Below are 20128 nucleotides of genomic sequence, written 5' to 3'. Positions count from 1 at the left end.
CTGTTCCCATATTATCTTCCTGTAACTCCTCCTCTCCATCTGTTGCCATTATCATTTCTCTGTAACTCCTCCTCTCCATCTGTTCCCATATTGTCTTCCTGTAACTCTTCCCCTCCATCTCTTCTGATATCATCTTCCTGTAACTCCTCCTCTCCATCTCCCCATATTATCTTCCTGTAACTCCTCCTCTCCATTTGTTCTGTCCCTTTATCATCTCCCTGTAACTCCTCCTCTCCATCTGTTCCCATATTGTCTTCCTGTGACTCTTCCCCTCCATCTGTTCTGATATCATCTTCCTGTAACTCCTCCTCTCCATCTGTTCCCCTATTATCTTCCTGTAACTTCTCCTCTCCATCTGTTCCCATATCATCTCTCTGTAACTCCTCCTCTCCATCTGTTCCCATATTGTCTTCCTGTAACTCTTCCCCTCTATCTGTTCTGATATCATCTTCCTGTAACTCCTCCTCTCCATCTGTTCCCATATCATCTCTCTGTAACTGCTCCTCTACTTCTGTACCCATATTATCTTCCTGTAACTCCTCCTCTCCATCTGTTGCCATTATCATTTCTCTGTAACTCCTCCTCTCCATCTCTTCTAGGATCATCTCCCTGTAACTCCTCCTCTCCATTTTTTCCCCATAATATCTCCCTGTAACCCCTCCTCTCTACCTGTTTCCATATCATTTCCGTTTCCTTCCTTAAAAATGTGTCCAATGTGTCTTTGTGATCTCACAATCTGTTTGTGCAATTTTTCTGCATATTTCTACTGTATGTGCACTTTGTCCAATGAAAAGAGAATTTCCAAATACACCAAGTTTCCACATGTAATACACAGTCTCCATGTTCCCTCACTCTTGTGATTAACATAATCATTAACCTGAGCAGTACATTAGTAGAAAAACAGACTTTCTGTGCACCGCGGTGCATTACCCAGGTGCTCTGCGCTGTGTGTTGTTGACGGGGGCCACAGTTATTGACACCATAGGAAAGAGCTTATCTGAAAGCCATAACTGAATATGTCCTATGGTGTATGTACTTTGTATACTGCAATATATTCCTGGCTATCCTGTCAGTACATACTAAGCACATACATGTTCTATACAGTACTCTGAATCCTCCCTCACGCAGACTTCTCTCGATGCTGTGTATTCTGTTGGTCTCTCTGTCTCCCTCTTGTGGTGGGTCCGATGGGCAGCGCCATCATCACTGTGTGCGTCGGTCTGTGTGAAGTGCGTTGCTAACTAAAGGATTCCAGCGCATTTTGCCATTGAAGTTGTTCTTTACATATTGCAGCATAGAAACAAACCAAATGCTCATTTTATAAATCTCATTGTATCTATTTAACACAATTATAACAGCAAGTTCATGTAAATGCAGTTATGAAATATTTGCACAGGACGATTATGTGGCATCTTTCCTGTAATGTATGATTTATCTGTGTAGCTCAGTCAGGCTCGTTTCTAACACAATCCCCCAATCTGCCCCACATTGCCCCTTCCTGAGGTGAAACCGTTACTTCATCAGTCTGGAAAGTTATCTGCGGATCGGTAGCGTCGTCCTGTGTCCCTGCAGCTAATAACATTTATGCATTTTGATTCAATAATAACTATTACCAAAATATGTTTCTCCATGTGTAGAAATAACACTAAATGAAACATTGTAAATTTGTTTATAAGAAAAAACTGGATGATATTTAGTATCATGTTGGAGGTTTCTCCCTTTTAGTGTGTTCACAAACTAAACCTCTTCCTGGGCAATTGTAGCAACAGTGCCCCCCGCAGGATTAAGGTAAAACTTCATATAAACATACACACACATTTTTGGGGCAAATGTTGAGGCTTAAACTGAAGCTCAGCTCAACCTGTTGTCCAAGATTGTAGATAAGACCAACGGCGTTGAACTCACCTGCTGGGAGAAGGAGGAACACCGATGTTTAGCGCAGTATATCTCCTGCTGGGCTCATCAGAGGGGAAACTCCTCCCCGGTCTCCCGAATCTCTGCCCAAGTTGGGCATTACGCCACCTCTGATTTCGCGGAGGTCGGGTCCCTATACTAAGACGCACTTTGCATCTTCCAACGACGATTCTCAGTTTTGGCGCAAATAATAAAGAGCTTCAAATATACAAAAGTGACACCCAATAAAGGCAGATCCCGGTGTCCCCTCGCAGGATAAATGTCAGCAATACAATGGGAAGTATGTTAGGAGAATAATGGAAAGTGTAGACTAATGAAGGATCGGTGCTAAAGTGGTTGGAGGGTGGACTTTGAAGTGAAGTTTTTTATGTTTCGTCTCTGTGCATTTTCCGGAGCAGCCGCCTTCCCACAAACCAATGAGAGGAATCTGCTTTCAGCACAACCCCGGCAGCTTCTGTAACATTATACCAGTCAGGAGGAAGTCCAGTGATTGTCTTTCATAATAAGAGGACTTGCAAATATTTTATTGAGTTTTCTGCTACTTTGTGTTCTGAAAATATCATTTTAATTCTTTTTCTCTGGGCTGTATTTGGAGTTACCAGTTTTGCAGACAGCTGCAGCGTTAGTGCAGCAAAGTTATAAAAACTAACAATAGTCCTAGTTACCAGGTTCTGTAACAGTATTTAAGGAAGGGAGGGGAGAGGTTTAAATTGACAGCTGAAATCTCCAACTCACAAGATGATAGGTTAGAAACAACCTTCATTTATGCTGAATTCCCATCAGTCAGCACAACAGTTAATAACAATCATTTATAAATCATCTTAATATCCCTTGAGGGCTATGAATAAGAAATGTGGAATATAACAAACACATTAATGGCGTGTATCCAGCTCATCCTCTCTCCGTAATACCCTCACTGGCGTGTTAGTCCTCACAGAGTCCATACAGTGGTGGAGTTTTCTGTTACCTCAGCGTTACAATTTTTTGTATAATTAAGAAAAAAGTGAGTTAGATTGAAGACCCTATAACACACATCTGCCATCCAGGTGCAGCTTCTGTGCACATCACAATGTTTATTAGTCCGGTCGCTGCATTCCCCAGAATAAAGGTTGTTTACAAAGCTACAAAAATGTAGAAACACCACATTGTGATGTCACTCTTCCACCATTCTTGTACCGCCATGTCAATATGGCGCAGTCTGCGGAGGTTGTATGTTCTGATGGAAGGAGCTTGGCGGATCAGAGCATTCCCAGCTACCTACAGGCTGACAATAAGGATCTCCCTGTGGGTGCTGCAGCATCTTTTTCTCCCTCTAAAAATATTTACCTATCCTCGACGTCAGCGCTTGGCTGTCACTTCAGTGGGACACATTCTGCCCCTCCTAGTGCGCATTATATAGGAAAACGCAGGTATGTGCGCAATTCTACCAACGTATGATAGTGTGAATTGAAATGAAAGCAGAGAAAGGAGAAAGTTAATTAACAATTTCCTGCAGTATTAGAGGATGACCTTTGACTTTCTCATTCCTGCCACCGTGCGCGCTTCCAACCTGCAAACGTCAGCACAGGGTGACTTCACGGGGCAGTTCCAAAAGCGGAATAGAGGCGCGTCCCTATGTGTGCGCCACGTGGATTTCTGAGTAGTTAGATGTACGGATAGGGTGCATGTTTCCTGGTTCCTAAATATTGTGCAATGGATAATATTAGATGTACTTGCTGGAATAACAGAACAGATCTGTGTCTGATGGATACATGGTAGAGTGTGAGCTCTTCAGTCCATTCTGCTAGTGGGGATGAATAGTACTCAGTGGCTGTGAGAATGGAGGACGCCTCAGAGTGTGAGCGATGCTCAGTGGACCATTTTCTGCAGAGCCAGCAGTTGCTAGGCAACCAGCGCCGGGCTCCCGGCGGGAACAAGGCCTGGGGACAACAATTACTGTCAGAGGGAACTGACTGGGCTTAATATGCAGACTTTATAGCACGAAATTAACCTTTCTCTGCCAGAGTTGTATAGGCTGTTAGTCATTTTGTTGTTGTTTTCTTTTCTTTCCTTTCATCGTTTTGGATGAAAGTCATTTTATTTAACATATTTTTGTTTTCAAAATGAATGAGTTGGATTTGGATTTATTTTTGGATGACCGGACGTGTTTCTTCCATTCTCCCCCAATTTATATGCAGGGAAAGGAAGAGACGTGTGTTTTATTATTATCCTTATTTTGTATCATACGTTTACTGTGTATTAACACTTCCCTGCCAGGAGGGTTTTCTATATACTCCTGGATGTCAGTATTACTGACTTATAAAGCTGATATCCTTTCTATTCGTTACTGTATTCAGTCACAGACTTCCGTCCACGTGCCGGGGAAACAAAGAGGCTGATTTATCATTGGGAGAAAACAAACAAATAAATAAATAGATGAAGCATTTTCTAAAGATTTCTAAATATTTTTTATTTTGTTTTTTAATATTTTTAAAATGATTTTATCTATTTTTTTTACCTATATTTTTGTTATATAATCGGAGAAACTTGGACTTTCAGTTACACCGCGCCTACGGAGACGGGAAGAGATACATTAACCCTTATTGCTCCGAGACAGTATTACCACGCAGGTTGGAAGAATGCAGCATCAGTGATACTCCTATTGTTATATATTATCTTCCCTCCGTTTCTGCTGGTGAATTAAGGAAATCTTATATAAATAATAATATACAATTTCCAGGGACCCGGCAGGTGAATCTCAGCACATACACTATATGGACAAAGGTATTTGGCCACATCTGTTAATTATTGAATTGAGGTGTTTCAATCAGACCTGTTGTCAGAGGTGTATAACATCCAGCACCAGCCATGCAGTCTTTATTTACAAACATTTGTGATACCAAATGGGGTGTTCTGAAGAGCTCAGTGACTACAAGCGTGGTACTGTGATAGGATGGCACCTTTGTAATAAGACTGTTTGTGAAATGTTATGGTCAACTGTAAGTGATAATATTAGAAAGTGGAAGCATTTAGGAACAACAGCAACTCAGCCACGAAGCAGAAGACCACATAAAATCACAGCAGGGTCAACGACTGCTAAGGCGCATGGTGCGTAAGAGTCGCCAACGCTCTGCTGATTCCATAGCTGAAGAGTTACAAACTTCCACTGACATTAATGTAAGCACAAATACTGTGCGGCGGGAGCTTAATGGATGGGTTTCCATGGCCGAGCAGCTGCATGCAGCCTCACATCACCAAGACCAATGCCAAGCGTTGGATGGAGAGGTGTAAAGCACACGGACACTGGACTGTGGAGCAGTGGAAACGTGTTCTGTGGAGTAATGAATAACGCTTCTCTGTATAGCAGTCAGATGGGTGAGTCTGGGTTTGGCGGATGTCAGGAGAACGTTACCTGCCTGACTGCATTATGCCAGCTGTGAAGTTTGGTGGAGAAGGGATAATGGTATGGGGCTGTTTTTCAGGGTTTGGGCTAGACCCCTTATCTCCAGTGAAGGGCAATCTTACTGCTTCAGCATACCAAGTCATTCTGGACAATGCGATGCTTCCAACTTAGTGGCAACAGTTTGGGGAAGGCCCTTTTCTATTCCAACATTACTGTGCCCCAGTGCACACAGCAAGGACTACAAAGACATGGTTTGATGAGTCCGTTGTGGAAGAACGTGACTGGCCCACACAGAGCCCTGACCTCAACCCCATCGAACACCATTGTGATGAACAGGAACAGAGATTGCGAGCCAGGTCTTCTCCTCCAACACCAGTGTCTGACCTCATAAAGGGCCCGGAAAAGATGTCGGTTCCAGATCTGATTTGTGAAGTTGTGTTGTGGTTAAAGACATTTACTGCCACAATGTCTCACTCTTCTGTGTTCTGGGGGTGACGGCAGCTACCAGCTGGGACTCTGGCAGTTAATTCATCCTTTCATAATTTACTTATCAACAGCATTTTACTGACATGTTCTGTTAGACCAACATGTCTGGAACAAATGAATGGAACAAAACGCAGGATCTATCTGTAATCGGCTTGTGGCGTCTGACTCACTCAGTACTCACTGGTACCTTGTACTAGAATACAGCAGCGCTGATAGAGTAGGATGTTTACTTTATATTCTTACCAATGGATGGAAACCTTTCCATCTCCAACACCTGGGAAAGGGTTTATCAGGGAGAGATCCTGTTATTACTCCTAAACTGATATTGGTCGGTGTAGACGGTGGTTTTAGTATCTACACTGCGCAGAGCTCGATATACAGAAGAGTGGTCTCTGTCCCACTGGTCCATCTAACGACCGGTCTGTTCAGACAGAATTTGGATTAATGTGTTTATCCTTGTTATACACGCTGGGAGCACCTAGTCCTATCATATAGCAGGATGGGGGTCTCCGGCCAATATATAGCGACCTATAATAAGGTATAAGATAAGCATCTGGAGTGAGTTCTGATGTAATTAGCGCTGGGTTTGGGGTATAACTTCCAGGTGCTGTTATCTCTGCTCCTTTCTGCTCCTCACATCTGCTACTACCTGTCCGTATTCTCCTCGTAGCTTAGTCTGCGCCCTCCCCTCTGATTCTGAGCCCCTGACGCTGTAATGTGTATTTATAAACTCTTTTTTTCATTGACTGCAGTAAATACTCGTTTCCGACGAGACAAATTATAAAATGAGATTGAAAGTAAGTACAACCCAACGTATACTGTGTAACTAACTCCCGTAAAGTGATATGTCAGTCATTGGCTGTGTGATATCATGTTATGGCACATAGCACCAGTAACATTTCAGTTGTTTATTCAGAGACTCTCAAATATAACTCAGGACATTATGTGGATATTATAAAAATAATTGTTAGTTTTTATTTCAAGTGTCGTAATATTACAATTTTAGGTTTTAAATTTATTGTTTTATTGGCCCATATGACGCCCCTCCTCTATGAAATACAACGAAAGTTTGAGTAAGAGGAGCAGATGAGCACTAGGAAGGCTACATTGCTGCATGACGGAGAGGCGGATGGCGCAGGGTTTGGTGTATGACATCACATTGCTCATATTTTTGGAATATACAGCTCCTCAGTGTTCCCCATAAGATCACACCCTGCAGAACGTTACCAGTGTTAGCACCTGTACGAGCTATGACCTGTGAGCAAAGGACCTAAAATCGTCACATGTACAATAACTGTTATTAACACTAACACATATGTGTCAATGTTTCATGAACCGATGACATAGGGATAAATGTAGGGATAAGCTTTCAATAGAGGTTGAATCTTTTGCTCTTAGGTCTATCAGACCATATTGAGGGACACTGTAGGGTCTATCATGGGTGATAACATTGGAAAATTCCACAACCTTAAAGTATGTTTCCACCTTCAGATGTCTTTAACTTATTGGCATTTACATATCATCCTGCAACCTTTACTAATACTATTGTATTCTCTAGCTCCCCCTTGTGTTGGAGATGGGACAGCGCTCTGTTAGGATCTCTGCATTAGATACAATTGTGAGCAGAAAGCAGTTTAGTCTCTTACCCCGGGGCAGTAGTAATACAGAATGCAGACAGATAATATGAATATAAATGGCTGACATTCATGATGAAAGCTGGAAGTCAATGTATAGTTGCAGAACGGCACTACAAGTCAATACATTAAATTGATCTGAGGGTGGAAATGTATATAACTGCTCAGATGTAACTATTACATATACAGCTGTGAACGTCCATGATGGATTTTCATACTAGGTAGAGTGAAAATGCGATAATCAGGGCAGTAATTATAACCTGTAGCTGCCATCGGCCGTCTGCCCACCAAGCCCAGAATCGCTGACCCTCCTCGGTCTGTATTTAGTTAGTCTAAGACAAATATTATAACATGATGATATCTGGATACAAGTGGTTTCTATAAGAGAGAAGTTCATGCTCATTACAGATAACACAGCGACTATCTGAGTGATGAACATTTAATGATTTCATAATACTGAGCGAGGAAACATTGTATCCAAGTGAGAATAGTACATGACACTTCCTGCTGATAATGTGTGAAGACGTCTGACTGATCTACCCCAGATCAGCAGAATACAATGCTTTACTTTATGTGATACAAAATATGTTATTATTTCCATTATATTTTATTTATAGACCGGTAACATAATACTCAGCACTGTACATTGAAGCACATGTGATACAAACAAATTGCATACAATGACATAAACCAGAAGGTAAAGATGGGTCTCCCCAAATGAGCTGACAATCTAAGTGGTGGGGGCAACACATGATACGTCAGGTAGCGGGATACTAATTGTAGCTTCTCGTGGGGATAAATGTCCAGTTAAACAATCTCAGAAAGTTTTACAAATATATTTACACAGAAATCTACTGATTAGTTTTATACATTTTTCTATTGATTTCATATAACATTTTTTTTTCATTAATGCACCTGATACTTTAAATATATCATATATTTTTAATAAGCAGCAATACTCACATGATTGATCTTGTTTCCTGGGGAACAGCGATGGGGTCACATTAGGTCCTTCTTAGTCCCAGGTCTTGTCCAGCTCACAGTGTTCCTCTTTTTTTACAGGAGGATCCCAACGCTTCTCAGAAGGTTCAGGATCTGCCCAAGGCTGGTCTGAAGGACGAGGAGCCCTTCAACATACAGAACTCTCTATCTCCCAAGCTCGAGAGTGGTAAAGGAGACCCAGACATTGTGGATGTCAACTGCGTTCTTAACAACTTAACATGAGGAAAGACGGAGATGGAGAAATCTCTTAGATAGAGAAATCTCTGGGAAGATGCGCGTGTCGTCTTCTCTTAACTTCTTCAGTGCTGAAGGAGCCGGTGACCGGGTAGATCACAGTCCCCTCCAGCACTGACGTGGGTTTAATGTTTCATTACCACAACACCCCTCTAATGTGCCCCCTCCCCCAGCCCTTGGCATGCTTTGGTGTATTTTGTACAGAGATATGCAAAAAAAAATGGAACAATGTTTTGGAGAAGTTGACAAATCAGATATGGTGTAGTTTGGATGAGGCAAATTTTGACTGGAGATCACCTTATGTAATTATACTATACAAAGAGGAAACTTTGATGAGGTTTAAATTAGAGAAGATGTAGTAGTTTCGGGGGCAGGTTTAGCTTTAAACCAAAGTGTGTCTGTTGCCTACACACAGTGAACCTCACTTAGGAAGCCCACTAGATGTGCACCGCAAAACGCGTTGGGTTTGCAGAAGCGTGCCTAGATGATAGGCCCAGCGCGTTTCAGGGTGCATGCTAATCCTCTGCGCTTGGGAGACATTTCCGCTATCAGAGTGCGTCTAGGTGCGTGGAGAAGTGGGAAAATTTCTGTGTTTCCTAAATACTGCTCGTCTAGACTCATTTATTGATTCAATTAATTAGGATAGTCTGGAGGTATAGTGACATAGGTCACTTTTATGTATGGAGCTTTTTATTAGAAATGTGCAACACAAAGCCAGAAAATGCATCATATTAAAAGTATAGAATAAGACACCATCTCCACAAGCTTTGAGTTGGTGCAAAATTCTTTTTGCAGAATGAACATGGCAAGAAACATCCATAAAATGTGCCAACTATAATCCTTCATTTCATTTCAATAACCTTGTTCTGTAAATTGAATTCTCACTTTAACGCCCAGGCAGCTCCCCGCTCCTCTCCTCGGCCTGCGCAGTCTTCTGCCGTCTGCCATCTTGTCCCATATACCTGGGAGCTTCAGAAGGAAACTAGACGCACTTGTGCAATTCAAAACTTACGTAAGACCTCAGCTGATTTTGAGCTTCGTAAACAAGGCTCAATGGATTGATCCATTCCGTTGACAGACATCAATATCTCTGAATGCGCTTCAAGAGGCTTCAGGCACTATTTAGTCCATTCTGTAGGCTGAGCCAGTTCAGTGAGAGTGCAGCCTATGACTTCACCAGGAACTAGTGACATCCGGGAGGGTATTTTGTTTAGAATACGGCTGCTCTTTAAATCTCCTGCAGCTGAATCGAAAGCTCAAACTGCAGCGTAACTGTGTTATAGTGATGGCTACAAAGACGAATTACATTTAGTTTAATACTGTATTGAGAATTGGAAGGGACAAATTATCCATCTATTGTGCCAGATGACAAGCGTTAATATTTGCACAGTCCCATTAATTGTGGTCATAACTGATACATGCAGATTACAGGGTAACCCATTCGTGGACGTCACTACACGTTGTGGATGTTCATGACAATATAGGAACCAGTGACGTTGTAGGCTGCTTCCACTGTGTGTAGGCACAAGATATATATATATATATATATATATATATATATATATATATATAATGTAACGTACGTCTGACACTAACTCTAAGGGCTAGATTTACTAAGCTGCGGGTTTTAAAAAGTGGAGATGTTGCCTATAGCAACCAATCAGATTCTAGCTGTCATTTTGTAGAAAGTACTAAGTAAATGAAAGCTAGAATATGATTGGTTGCTATAGGCAACATCCCCACTTTTTCAAACCCGCAGCTTAGTAAATCTAGCCCTAAGGCTTATTCTCTATTCACACTTACTATATACTCACCCAATATATTTGCAGAAGTTGAAAGACTGCAGTGTATTAACAAGCAGGGAGTGTGTCCGAAAATACCGGGCTAATCCCGCTTTCCATAATCTGCTGACAGGCGACGATGTTACCTTAAGGTAATGTTAAGTCTTAAGGTTACTTATCTCCTTTTAATCTTCTTTTTTGGATAAGAACATGAGAGCAGATGAATAAACACTTGATAAGATTTGTCCCGTCTGTCTCCTGTGTCACAGGCAGGTAATAGAATCATGAGTTGTAGGGGAGTCTGTGGATACACATCGTCCTTATATCCCAAATGGCCTTAAACAGGGAAATAGGCTCTAGAAGAGGATACTAATAGCTACTAGGAAGTGATTGGGGATCTGACATTAGCTCAGGAAGTTATCAATGAAGTAGACAGGTTTAGCTGAGAGGAGCGGACGGCTGTTAGTCATTAGGGAGAGAACAGGACTTTGGCGTGTGATCATGTTGGTGATTGGTCATTTGACAGGGAGTTGGCTAATAAACAATGTTAGTGATTGACTAGTGATCGATGTTGGTGATTGGTCACCTCACTGAAAGTTGGCTAGTGATCGATGTTGGTGATTGGCCACCTCATAGAAACTTGGCTAGTGATCGAGTTTGGCGATTGGTCACTTCACTGAAAGTTGGCTAGTGATCGATGTTGGTGATTGGCCACCTCATAGAAACTTGGCTAGTGATCGATGTTGGTGATTGGTCACCTCACTGAAAGTTGGCTAGTGATCGATGTTGGTGATTGGTCACCTCACTGAAAGTTGGCTAGTGATCGAGTTTGGCGATTGGTCACAACACTGAAAGTTGGCTAGTGATCGATGTTGGTGATTGGCCACCTCATAGAAACTTGGCTAGTGATCGATGTTGGTGATTGGTCACATCACTGAAAGTTGGCTAGTGATCGATGTTGGTGATTGGCCACCTCATAGAAACTTGGCTAGTGATCAATGTTGGTGATTGGTCACCTCACTGAAAGTTGGCTAGTGATCGAGTTTGGCGATTGGTCACAACACTGAAAGTTGGCTAGTGATCGATGTTGGTGATTGGTCACCTCATAGAAACTTGGCTAGTGATCGATGTTGGCGATTGGTCACAATACTGAAAGTTGGCTAGTGATCGATGTTGGTGATTGGTCACAACACTGAAAGTTGGCTAGTGATCGATGTTGGTGATTGGCCACCTCATAGAAACTTGGCTAGTGATCGAGTTTGGCGATTGGTCACTTCACTGAAAGTTGGCTAGTGATCGATGTTGGTGATTGGTCACCTCACTGAAAGTTGGCTAGTGATCGATGTTGGTGATTGGTCACCTCACTGAAAGTTGGCTAGTGATCGAGTTTGGCGATTGGTCACAACACTGAAAGTTGGCTAGTGATCGATGTTGGTGATTGGTCACCTCACTGAAAGTTGGCTAGTGATCGATGTTGGTGATTGGCCACCTCATAGAAACTTGGCTAGTGATCGATGTTGGTGATTGGTCACCTCACTGAAAGTTGGCTAGTGATCGAGTTTGGCGATTGGTCACAACACTGAAAGTTGGCTAGTGATCGATGTTGGTGATTGGCCACCTCATAGAAACTTGGCTAGTGATCGATGTTGGTGATTGGTCACCTCACTGAAAGTTGGCTAGTGATCGATGTTGGTGATTGGCCACCTCATAGAAACTTGGCTAGTGATCAATGTTGGTGATTGGTCACCTCACTGAAATTTGGCTAGTGATCGAGTTTGGCGATTGGTCACAACACTGAAAGTTGGCTAGTGATCGATGTTGGTGATTGGTCACCTCATAGAAACTTGGCTAGTGATCGATGTTGGCGATTGGTCACAATACTGAAAGTTGGCTAGTGATCGATGTTGGTGATTGGTCACAACACTGAAAGTTGGCTAGTGATCGATGTTGGTGATTGGCCACCTCATAGAAACTTGGCTAGTGATCGATGTTGGCGATTGGTCACAATACTGAAAGTTGGCTAGTGATCGATGTTGGCGATTGGCCAGTTTACGAGGAGGTGATCAACGATGGTCATTGACTGGCTGGTTATTAGTCTTATTTTATAAGATATGTGTACAAGAAACGAGGCATTTTACAACTACACTTTAAGTAGGAAAGACCACCAGCCAGTTGACACGCCTTCCAAGGTTCTTAAACACAAAGGGAGAGATTCAGTTAGCCACAAGCTTCCATAGGAACCTCGCATGATGCTTCTCCAGGGATGTGTCAGGTAGGGATAGATGTGTGAGCAAAACTGAGCGATGTTTCCTTTACCGTAAGTTCGGGATTTCTGCGCAGGAACACATTGAGCGCGGTTCCTACTTTATCTCGCGGTTAATTGAATCTGCTCCGTAGATTTTTCCTGAGTTTGAGCTTGATACAAATGAAATCCAGAGACAAAAAATAAAAAAAACACCTTTACCTTAATTAAATGTTTCCTCTTTTATATGATACGTTGTGACAGGCGGTTGTCTCCGATACTGACAGGAATTCTATCATAAATAATTTGACAAAGCTGATTGAGCTGCTTGATCCAGTCTCGGCCCAGCCTATCATTGGCTCAGCCTAAGAGAAGTAGACGAGCATTTGACATGTAATGCGTGTTGTTTGGCGTGTGCGTGTGTGCCCTGCGTCTTCCGTTTCCGCTTGAGTCGGCCACGTGCCCTTGTACTACTGCCATGTGTGATTTCTAAAAAAACAAAAACGAAACCTTTGCTGTGCGCAGCTGACTTTTTTTGTACTTTCACCCAACTTTTTTTGGAAATACTGTAATATAAAGAGAATAAAAGGAAAAATCCAAATAAAATGTTTTTAAAGTTATGAGTTTCTTTGTTTTTACTGATAAAATATTTTCTCCTGAAAACACTTATTTCAGCTATTATCAAAATAATGACATTTGACATCACTACAATGATGTTGCGGCTTTTGCTGCAGCAGACTGACCTTGAGCACTATTACCAGACCCTGTAGTTGTGGAAGGTTGACACAAATCTGGCCTTGGGTGGCAGACAATCATTACATTCTTTGAGCAGTTTGTGATTCCTTATTCATCATAATTTATAATTGCCGGTAGATTTGTACTATTATTATGTTTATGCAGAATGGTCATTGTGGGGGCCGGTGATATAGAGAGTTATGGAGAAAACCACATGTATCTGGAACTGCCTATTACACAACACCCGAAATTTATATCTCCATCGTCTGGTATTTGGGGGCTTTGGGAGAGATTTATAAAAACTCTCAGAAAAAAAAAAGCTGAATGATGTTTTCTTTGCTTTTCTAAACTAAACTAGGAAAATAGGATAATCTGCTTAGTGTCAAAAAGTGGGCAAAATCACGTTTTTTTCATTGTATGTAATGTGTACATGGACTTACAGGGGAGAGCGGGCAAATGGGGCAGAAGGGCATTCTCCAATACCTCCAGACCTCTCATATGTTTCCAAATGAGGGTTGACAATAAACATCTAGTGCACCGAACAGTCTATATAGAATCTCTGTGTATAGCATAACTATATAAAATCACTGTGTGCTGAATTACTGTGTATTAATCGCTGTGCATAGAATTGCTGTATATACAGTCATGGCCAGAGGTTTTGAGAATGACACAAATATTATTTTTCACAGTCTGCTGCCTCAGGTTTTATGATGGCAATTTGCATATACTCCAGAATGTCATGAAGAGTGATCGCAATTAATTTCAAAGTCCCTCTTTCCCATGACAATGAACTTTATCCCAAAACATTTCCACTGCATTTCTGCCCTGCCACAAAAGGACCAGCTGACATCAGGTCAGTGATTCTCTCGTTAACACAGGTGAGAGTGTTGATGAGGACAAGGCTGGAGATCACTCTGTCATGCTGATTAAGTTAGAATAACAGACTGGAAGCTTTAATAGGAGGGTGGTGCTTGAAATCATTGTTCTTCCTCTCTTAACCATGGTTACCTGCAAGGAAACAGGTGTAGTCATTGCTTTGCACAAAAAGGGCTTCACAGGCAAGGATATTGCTGCTGGTGAGAACCGTTTATCGGATCATCAAGAACTTCAGGGAGAGAGGTTCAGTAGTTGTGAAGAAGGCTTCAGGGCGCCCAAGAACGTCCAGCAAGCGCCAGGACCGTCTCCTAAAGTTTATTCAGCTGCAGGATCGGGCACCACCAGTGCAGAGCTTGCTCAGGAATGGCAGCAGGCAGGTGTGAGTGCATCTGCACACCCAGTGAGGCGAAGACTTTTGGAGGATGGCCTGGTGTCAAGAAGGCCAGCAAAGAAGCCACTTCTCTCCAGGAATATATATATATATTCTCATTTGCCCATAGGAGAAATAATATAGAAGATTTTTCACAAATCTTTATGATATAAAAGAATCATTATGGTGAATAAAAGAAGACAGTGACCTGATAATCGTGGTCCGATCCATCTTTCCATGACGCCACAATATTACTCACTTGGCCTGAACAGGAGAAGTTTATAATCCCCACACCCCATGTTAAAGTGTCCTAGATATGTCAGCCTTTATTATGTCTTCAGTGGCTTATATATGATATATTTTAGGCTATTATCACTGGCAAGCTAGGTGCTTCTAGGAATTATCCCTTCTATACAGTGGATATAAATAGTCTACATCCCAAGGCTTTGAATGGCATTGAGGTCTGGGCTCTTTCTGGGCCATTTCAAGGGATACATTCATCAGACCGTGGGTTTGAAAAAGTGGAGATGTTGCCTATAGCAACCAATAAGATTCTAGTTGTCATTTATTTAGTACATTCTACAAAATGACAGCTGGAATCTGATTGGTACCTGTGACTGGATCAATTATAAATAACTTATGGTATCAATTTATTGAAGGGAAGTAGCGCAGGGTGCATATTTATATAACTGCATAGGCACTTATTTTTTTTGTATATTGTAAGATAGAAAATCGTTATCTCTGAGACCAGGGTAGAAAAGTTGGTCTTTCCTGTTTTCACCGTACTAAAGGATATACCTTATTTCTGATGTATATATCTGATACAATAGGCCTTTGTGGATGGAGGACTTGTGTGTATTGGGATGTATTTAGTATGGAAGTGTCATTGTTTAGGATTTGTAAGGTTGCTAGTGGAAACCTCCAATTAGGCATATTTGAAAGGGAGTCTGATAGCTGTAAGTGCTAACGAAGTTTTGTGATGAAGTGTCATACCTGCTCAGGACTAAGGCCCAGCAGGGGGTCGCTGCTGTGTGGCCTCTTGTCCAGAGTGAATTTCATAGAAGTGTAAATTTTGTTAGCCCTGAAATGTATGTAAATCCATGTTTGTGTCAATAGAGTATATCCTGTTTCTAAAAATAGACTATTTCTGAACTGTATAAAAGATGAGCTCTGTGAGCATGTTAGTGTTCTTCTGACTTCATCTGATCTGATCACTGGAACTTTCCACCAGTGTGTGTGAGCAAATAAACTATCTTGCTTCAAAGACCTGCTTGGAACCATCTTCAATATCGCTGTATTCCTGTGATCTACAGATTAGACCGTAAACCTAATCCATTCTCCGGCTGTCTCTGCAGTTTTGGACCCAAGAGTTTCCAGTACCACCGGTCTGTCTGATACCCAGCAGCCCTGGTCCATGTGATAGGCTAGGGGGGATCCATTCACAGCAACCTGGATCCATAGTAAGAGGTCAGGAGTACCAGCCCAGGTACACCAGCAACGAGGTACGCTAGCATCGTCAGTGACCCAGAAGAAAACGTGGTTCTGAGATAGAAGGAGCTCAGTGGTGGCAGCAGGCCCCTCCCACTGCGGCAGGAGGGGCGTATTCGTGATAACGAAAGGGAACGGTGGTAAAGTAAGCCCAGCCGGTTCCCAGCAACAACAGACAGGGTGGCATAGGCGGTCCATCCTGTCACAGTACCTTTCAGCAATAAATTCCTGTAGATGTTTTGTAAGCTCTCGGGGGTTAGACCAGTACGATGTATCCACGAAAACTCCAAGGAGATCCTACGGGACTTTATTTGGGGTCAATGAGTTTCATTACTCTCAGGTGTTGGCTAATTACCTCTCAACGTGATTTTGAATGTGATTGGATAACTCAGCGCACAGCTACCTCCCAGTATGAAAGGTGTGTATACTTATACAACCACTGAATAGTAGTTTTTCTGGGGGGTTTTCACGTCACATTGTCTGTTTGTTTTTCACCTGAATTGTGTTGGTTGCAAAGTAACATTGAATGTTTCTATTTATAGTTATTTCAGGTTTTGCATCTCAAACACCAGCAAGTGAGGGTGTATAGACATTATATATCCACTTTATCACAATTTGGATGATGATAATCACATTAGTGTTGCTATCGGCCACCACCCTGCATCATAGTTCTGGCCCTGGCTGATATCGGGGCTCTTCCATGTTACTGATAATAAGGGTCATATATATACTGTGGTGCATACTGGGGGCTGCACAGCCTCTTATACAGATGAGGGTCTCTGATATGATGGTTCCAGACGCTTCTCAGAGAACGTTCGGCTTCCTGTAACTCGGCCGCTGTTTGCATTAATGTGACTGTTTCAAGGTCGGACGAACGCTGTGTTTCCATAGTTACAGGAAGGATATGTGGATCAATGCACAGCTGGAGCTGCTGCGATGCTGCAGGGTCCTTGTGTCAGATGTGCGGATGTATGTAAGGATCAGAGGGCGCGTACACAGGGGCAATATCATAATACGATATGACAGGACGAGCCCTAATTACTGACAACTGGCGGATTCCAGCTAATTAGTGTTTATTTAATGCTCAGCAGAATATAGCTTCGTCCTCTCCTGATATTAACATGAAAGATGTTCTAGCGTTAATGTTTTATGTCATAACTATCTATCTATCTATCTATCTATCTATCTATCTATATATCTCATATCTATCTATCTATCTATCTATCTATATATCTCATATCTATCTATCTCATATCTATCTATCTATCTATCTATCTATCTATCTATCTATCTCATATCTATCTATATCTATCTATCTATCTCATATCTATCTATCTCATATCTATCTATCTATCTATCTATCTATATATCTCATATCTATCTATCTCATATCTATCTATCTATCTATCTATCTATCTATCTCATATCTATCTATATCTATCTATCTATCTCATATCTATCTATCTCATATCTATCTATCTATCTATCTATCTATCTATCTATCTATCTATCTATCTATCTCATATCTATTTATCTATCTCTCTATCTCATATATATCTATCTTATCTATCTATCCCTATCTATCTATCTCATATATATCTATCTTATCTATCTATCTATCTATCTATCTCATATATATCTATCTTATCTATCTATCCCTATCTATCTATCTCATATATATCTATCTTATCTATCGATCTATTTATCTATCTATCTCTCTATCTCATATCTATCTATATATCTATCTATCCCTATCTATCTATCCCTATCTATCTATCTCATATATATCTATCTTATCTCATATATATATCTATCTTATCTATCTATCGATCTATTTATCTATCTATCTCTCTATCTCATATCTATCTATCTATCTATCTATCTATCTATCTATCTATCTCATATCTATCTATCTCATATCTATCTATTTATCTATCTCATATCTATCTATCTATCTCATATCTATCTATCTATATATCTATCACTATCTATCTATCCCTATCTATCTATCGATCTATCTATCTATCTATGTATGTATCTATCTCTCTGTCTATCTAATATCTATCTATCTATGTATGTATCTATCTATCTATCTATCTATCTATATATCTATCTATCTATCTATCTGTATCTATCTAATATCTATCTATGTATCTATGTATCTATCTATCTATGTATGTATCTATCTATCTCTCTATTTATCTCTCTCATATCTATCTATCTATCTATCTATCTATCTCTCTGTCTATCTATCTATCTATCTATCTATCTATCTATCTATCTATCTCATATATATCTATCTATCTCATATCTATGTATCTATCTATCTCATATCTATCTATGTATCTATGTATCTATCTATCTCATATCTATCTATGTATCTATGTATCTATGTATCTATCTATCTATCTCATATCTATCTATGTATCTATCTATCGATCTCATATCTATCTACCTATCTATCTATCTATCTATCTCATATCTATCTATCTATCTATCTCATATCTATCTATCTATGTATCTATGTATCTATCTATCTCATATCTATCTATCTATCTATCTATCTCATATCTATCTATCTATCTCATATCTATCTATCTATCTATCTATCTATCTATCTCTCTATCTATCTTATATCTATTTATCTATCTATCTATCTATCTCATATCTATGTATCTATCTATCTCATATCTATCTATCTATCTCATATATATCTATCTATCTATCTATCTATCTATCTCATATCTATCTATCTCATATCTATCTATCTATCTATCTATCTATCTCATATCTATCTATCTCATATCTATCTATCTATCTATCTACATCTCAATCTCTCTATCTATCTCATATCTATCTATCTATCTATATCTCAATCTCTCTATCTATCTCATATCTATCTATCTATCTATCTATCGGTCTATCTATCTATATCTCAATCTCTCTATCTATCTCATATCTATCTATTTATCTATCTATCTCATATCTATCTATCTATGTATCTATCTATCTATGTATCTATCTATCTCATATATATCTATGTATGTATGTATCTATCTATCTATCTATCTCCTATCTATCTATCTATCTATCTATGTATCTATGTATCTATCTATCTCATATCTATCTATGTATCTATGTATCTATCTATCAATCTCATATCTATCTATCTATGTATCTATCTATCTATCTATCTCATATCTATCTATCTATCTATCTATCTATCTATCTCATATCTATCTATCTATCTATATATCTATCTATCTATCTATCTATGTATCTATGTATCTATCTATCTCATATCTATCTATGTATCTATGTATGTATCTATCTATCTCATATCTATCTATCTATCTATTTATCAATCTATCTATCTCATATCTATCTATCTATCTATTTATCAATCTATCTATCTCATATCTATTTATCTCTCTATCTATCTCATATCTATTTATCTATTTATCAATCTATCTATCTCATATCTATCTCTCTATCTCATATCTATCTATCTATCTATCTATCTATCTATCTCATATATATGTATCTATCTATCTATCTCATATCTATCTATCTATCTATCTATCTATCTCATATCTATCTATCTCATATATATATCTATCTATCTATCTCATATCTATCTATCTATCTCATATCTATCTATCTATCTATCTATCTATATCTCAATCTCTATCTATCTCATATCTATATATCTATCTATATCTCAATCTCTCTATCTATCTCATATCTATCTATTTATCGATCTATCTATCTCATATCTATCTATCTATCTCATATCTATCTATTTATCTAATCTATCTCATATCTATCTATCTCTCTATCTCATATCTATCTATCTATCTCATATCTATATATCTATCTATCTATCTATCTATCTCATATCTATCTATCTATCTCATATCTATCTATCTATCTATCTATCTATCTATCTATCTATCTCATATCTATCTATCTATCTATCTATCT

The 20128-nt window shown here is 39.8% G+C and overlaps 1 protein-coding gene across 5 annotated transcripts in view; it reads left to right on the top strand.

The window, feature by feature from the left end:
• Positions 1 to 9468, top strand: part of CSPG5 (chondroitin sulfate proteoglycan 5) — a 42490-nt gene extending 33022 nt beyond the window's left edge. For 4 of the 5 annotated variants that reach the window (XM_075214198.1, XM_075214195.1, XM_075214196.1 and 1 more), the window contains one exon: positions 8479 to 9468. In XM_075214198.1, the coding sequence (XP_075070299.1) occupies positions 8479 to 8530 (52 nt within the window). In that variant the 3' untranslated portion in view covers positions 8531 to 9468. Of the gene's footprint in view, positions 1 to 6534; positions 6580 to 8478 lie in introns of all 5 variants that reach the window. The other variant, XM_075214197.1, reaches the window with a different exon arrangement.
• The last annotated feature ends 10660 nt before the right edge of the window (positions 9469 to 20128 follow it).

The sequence above is a fragment of the Mixophyes fleayi genome, chromosome 5, assembly GCF_038048845.1.
Source record: "Mixophyes fleayi isolate aMixFle1 chromosome 5, aMixFle1.hap1, whole genome shotgun sequence".
In the NCBI taxonomy this organism is placed as follows: Eukaryota; Metazoa; Chordata; class Amphibia; order Anura; family Limnodynastidae; genus Mixophyes; species Mixophyes fleayi.
The sequence above is the reverse complement of the archived record's forward strand: the minus strand, read 5'-3'. Positions and strand labels throughout refer to the sequence as shown.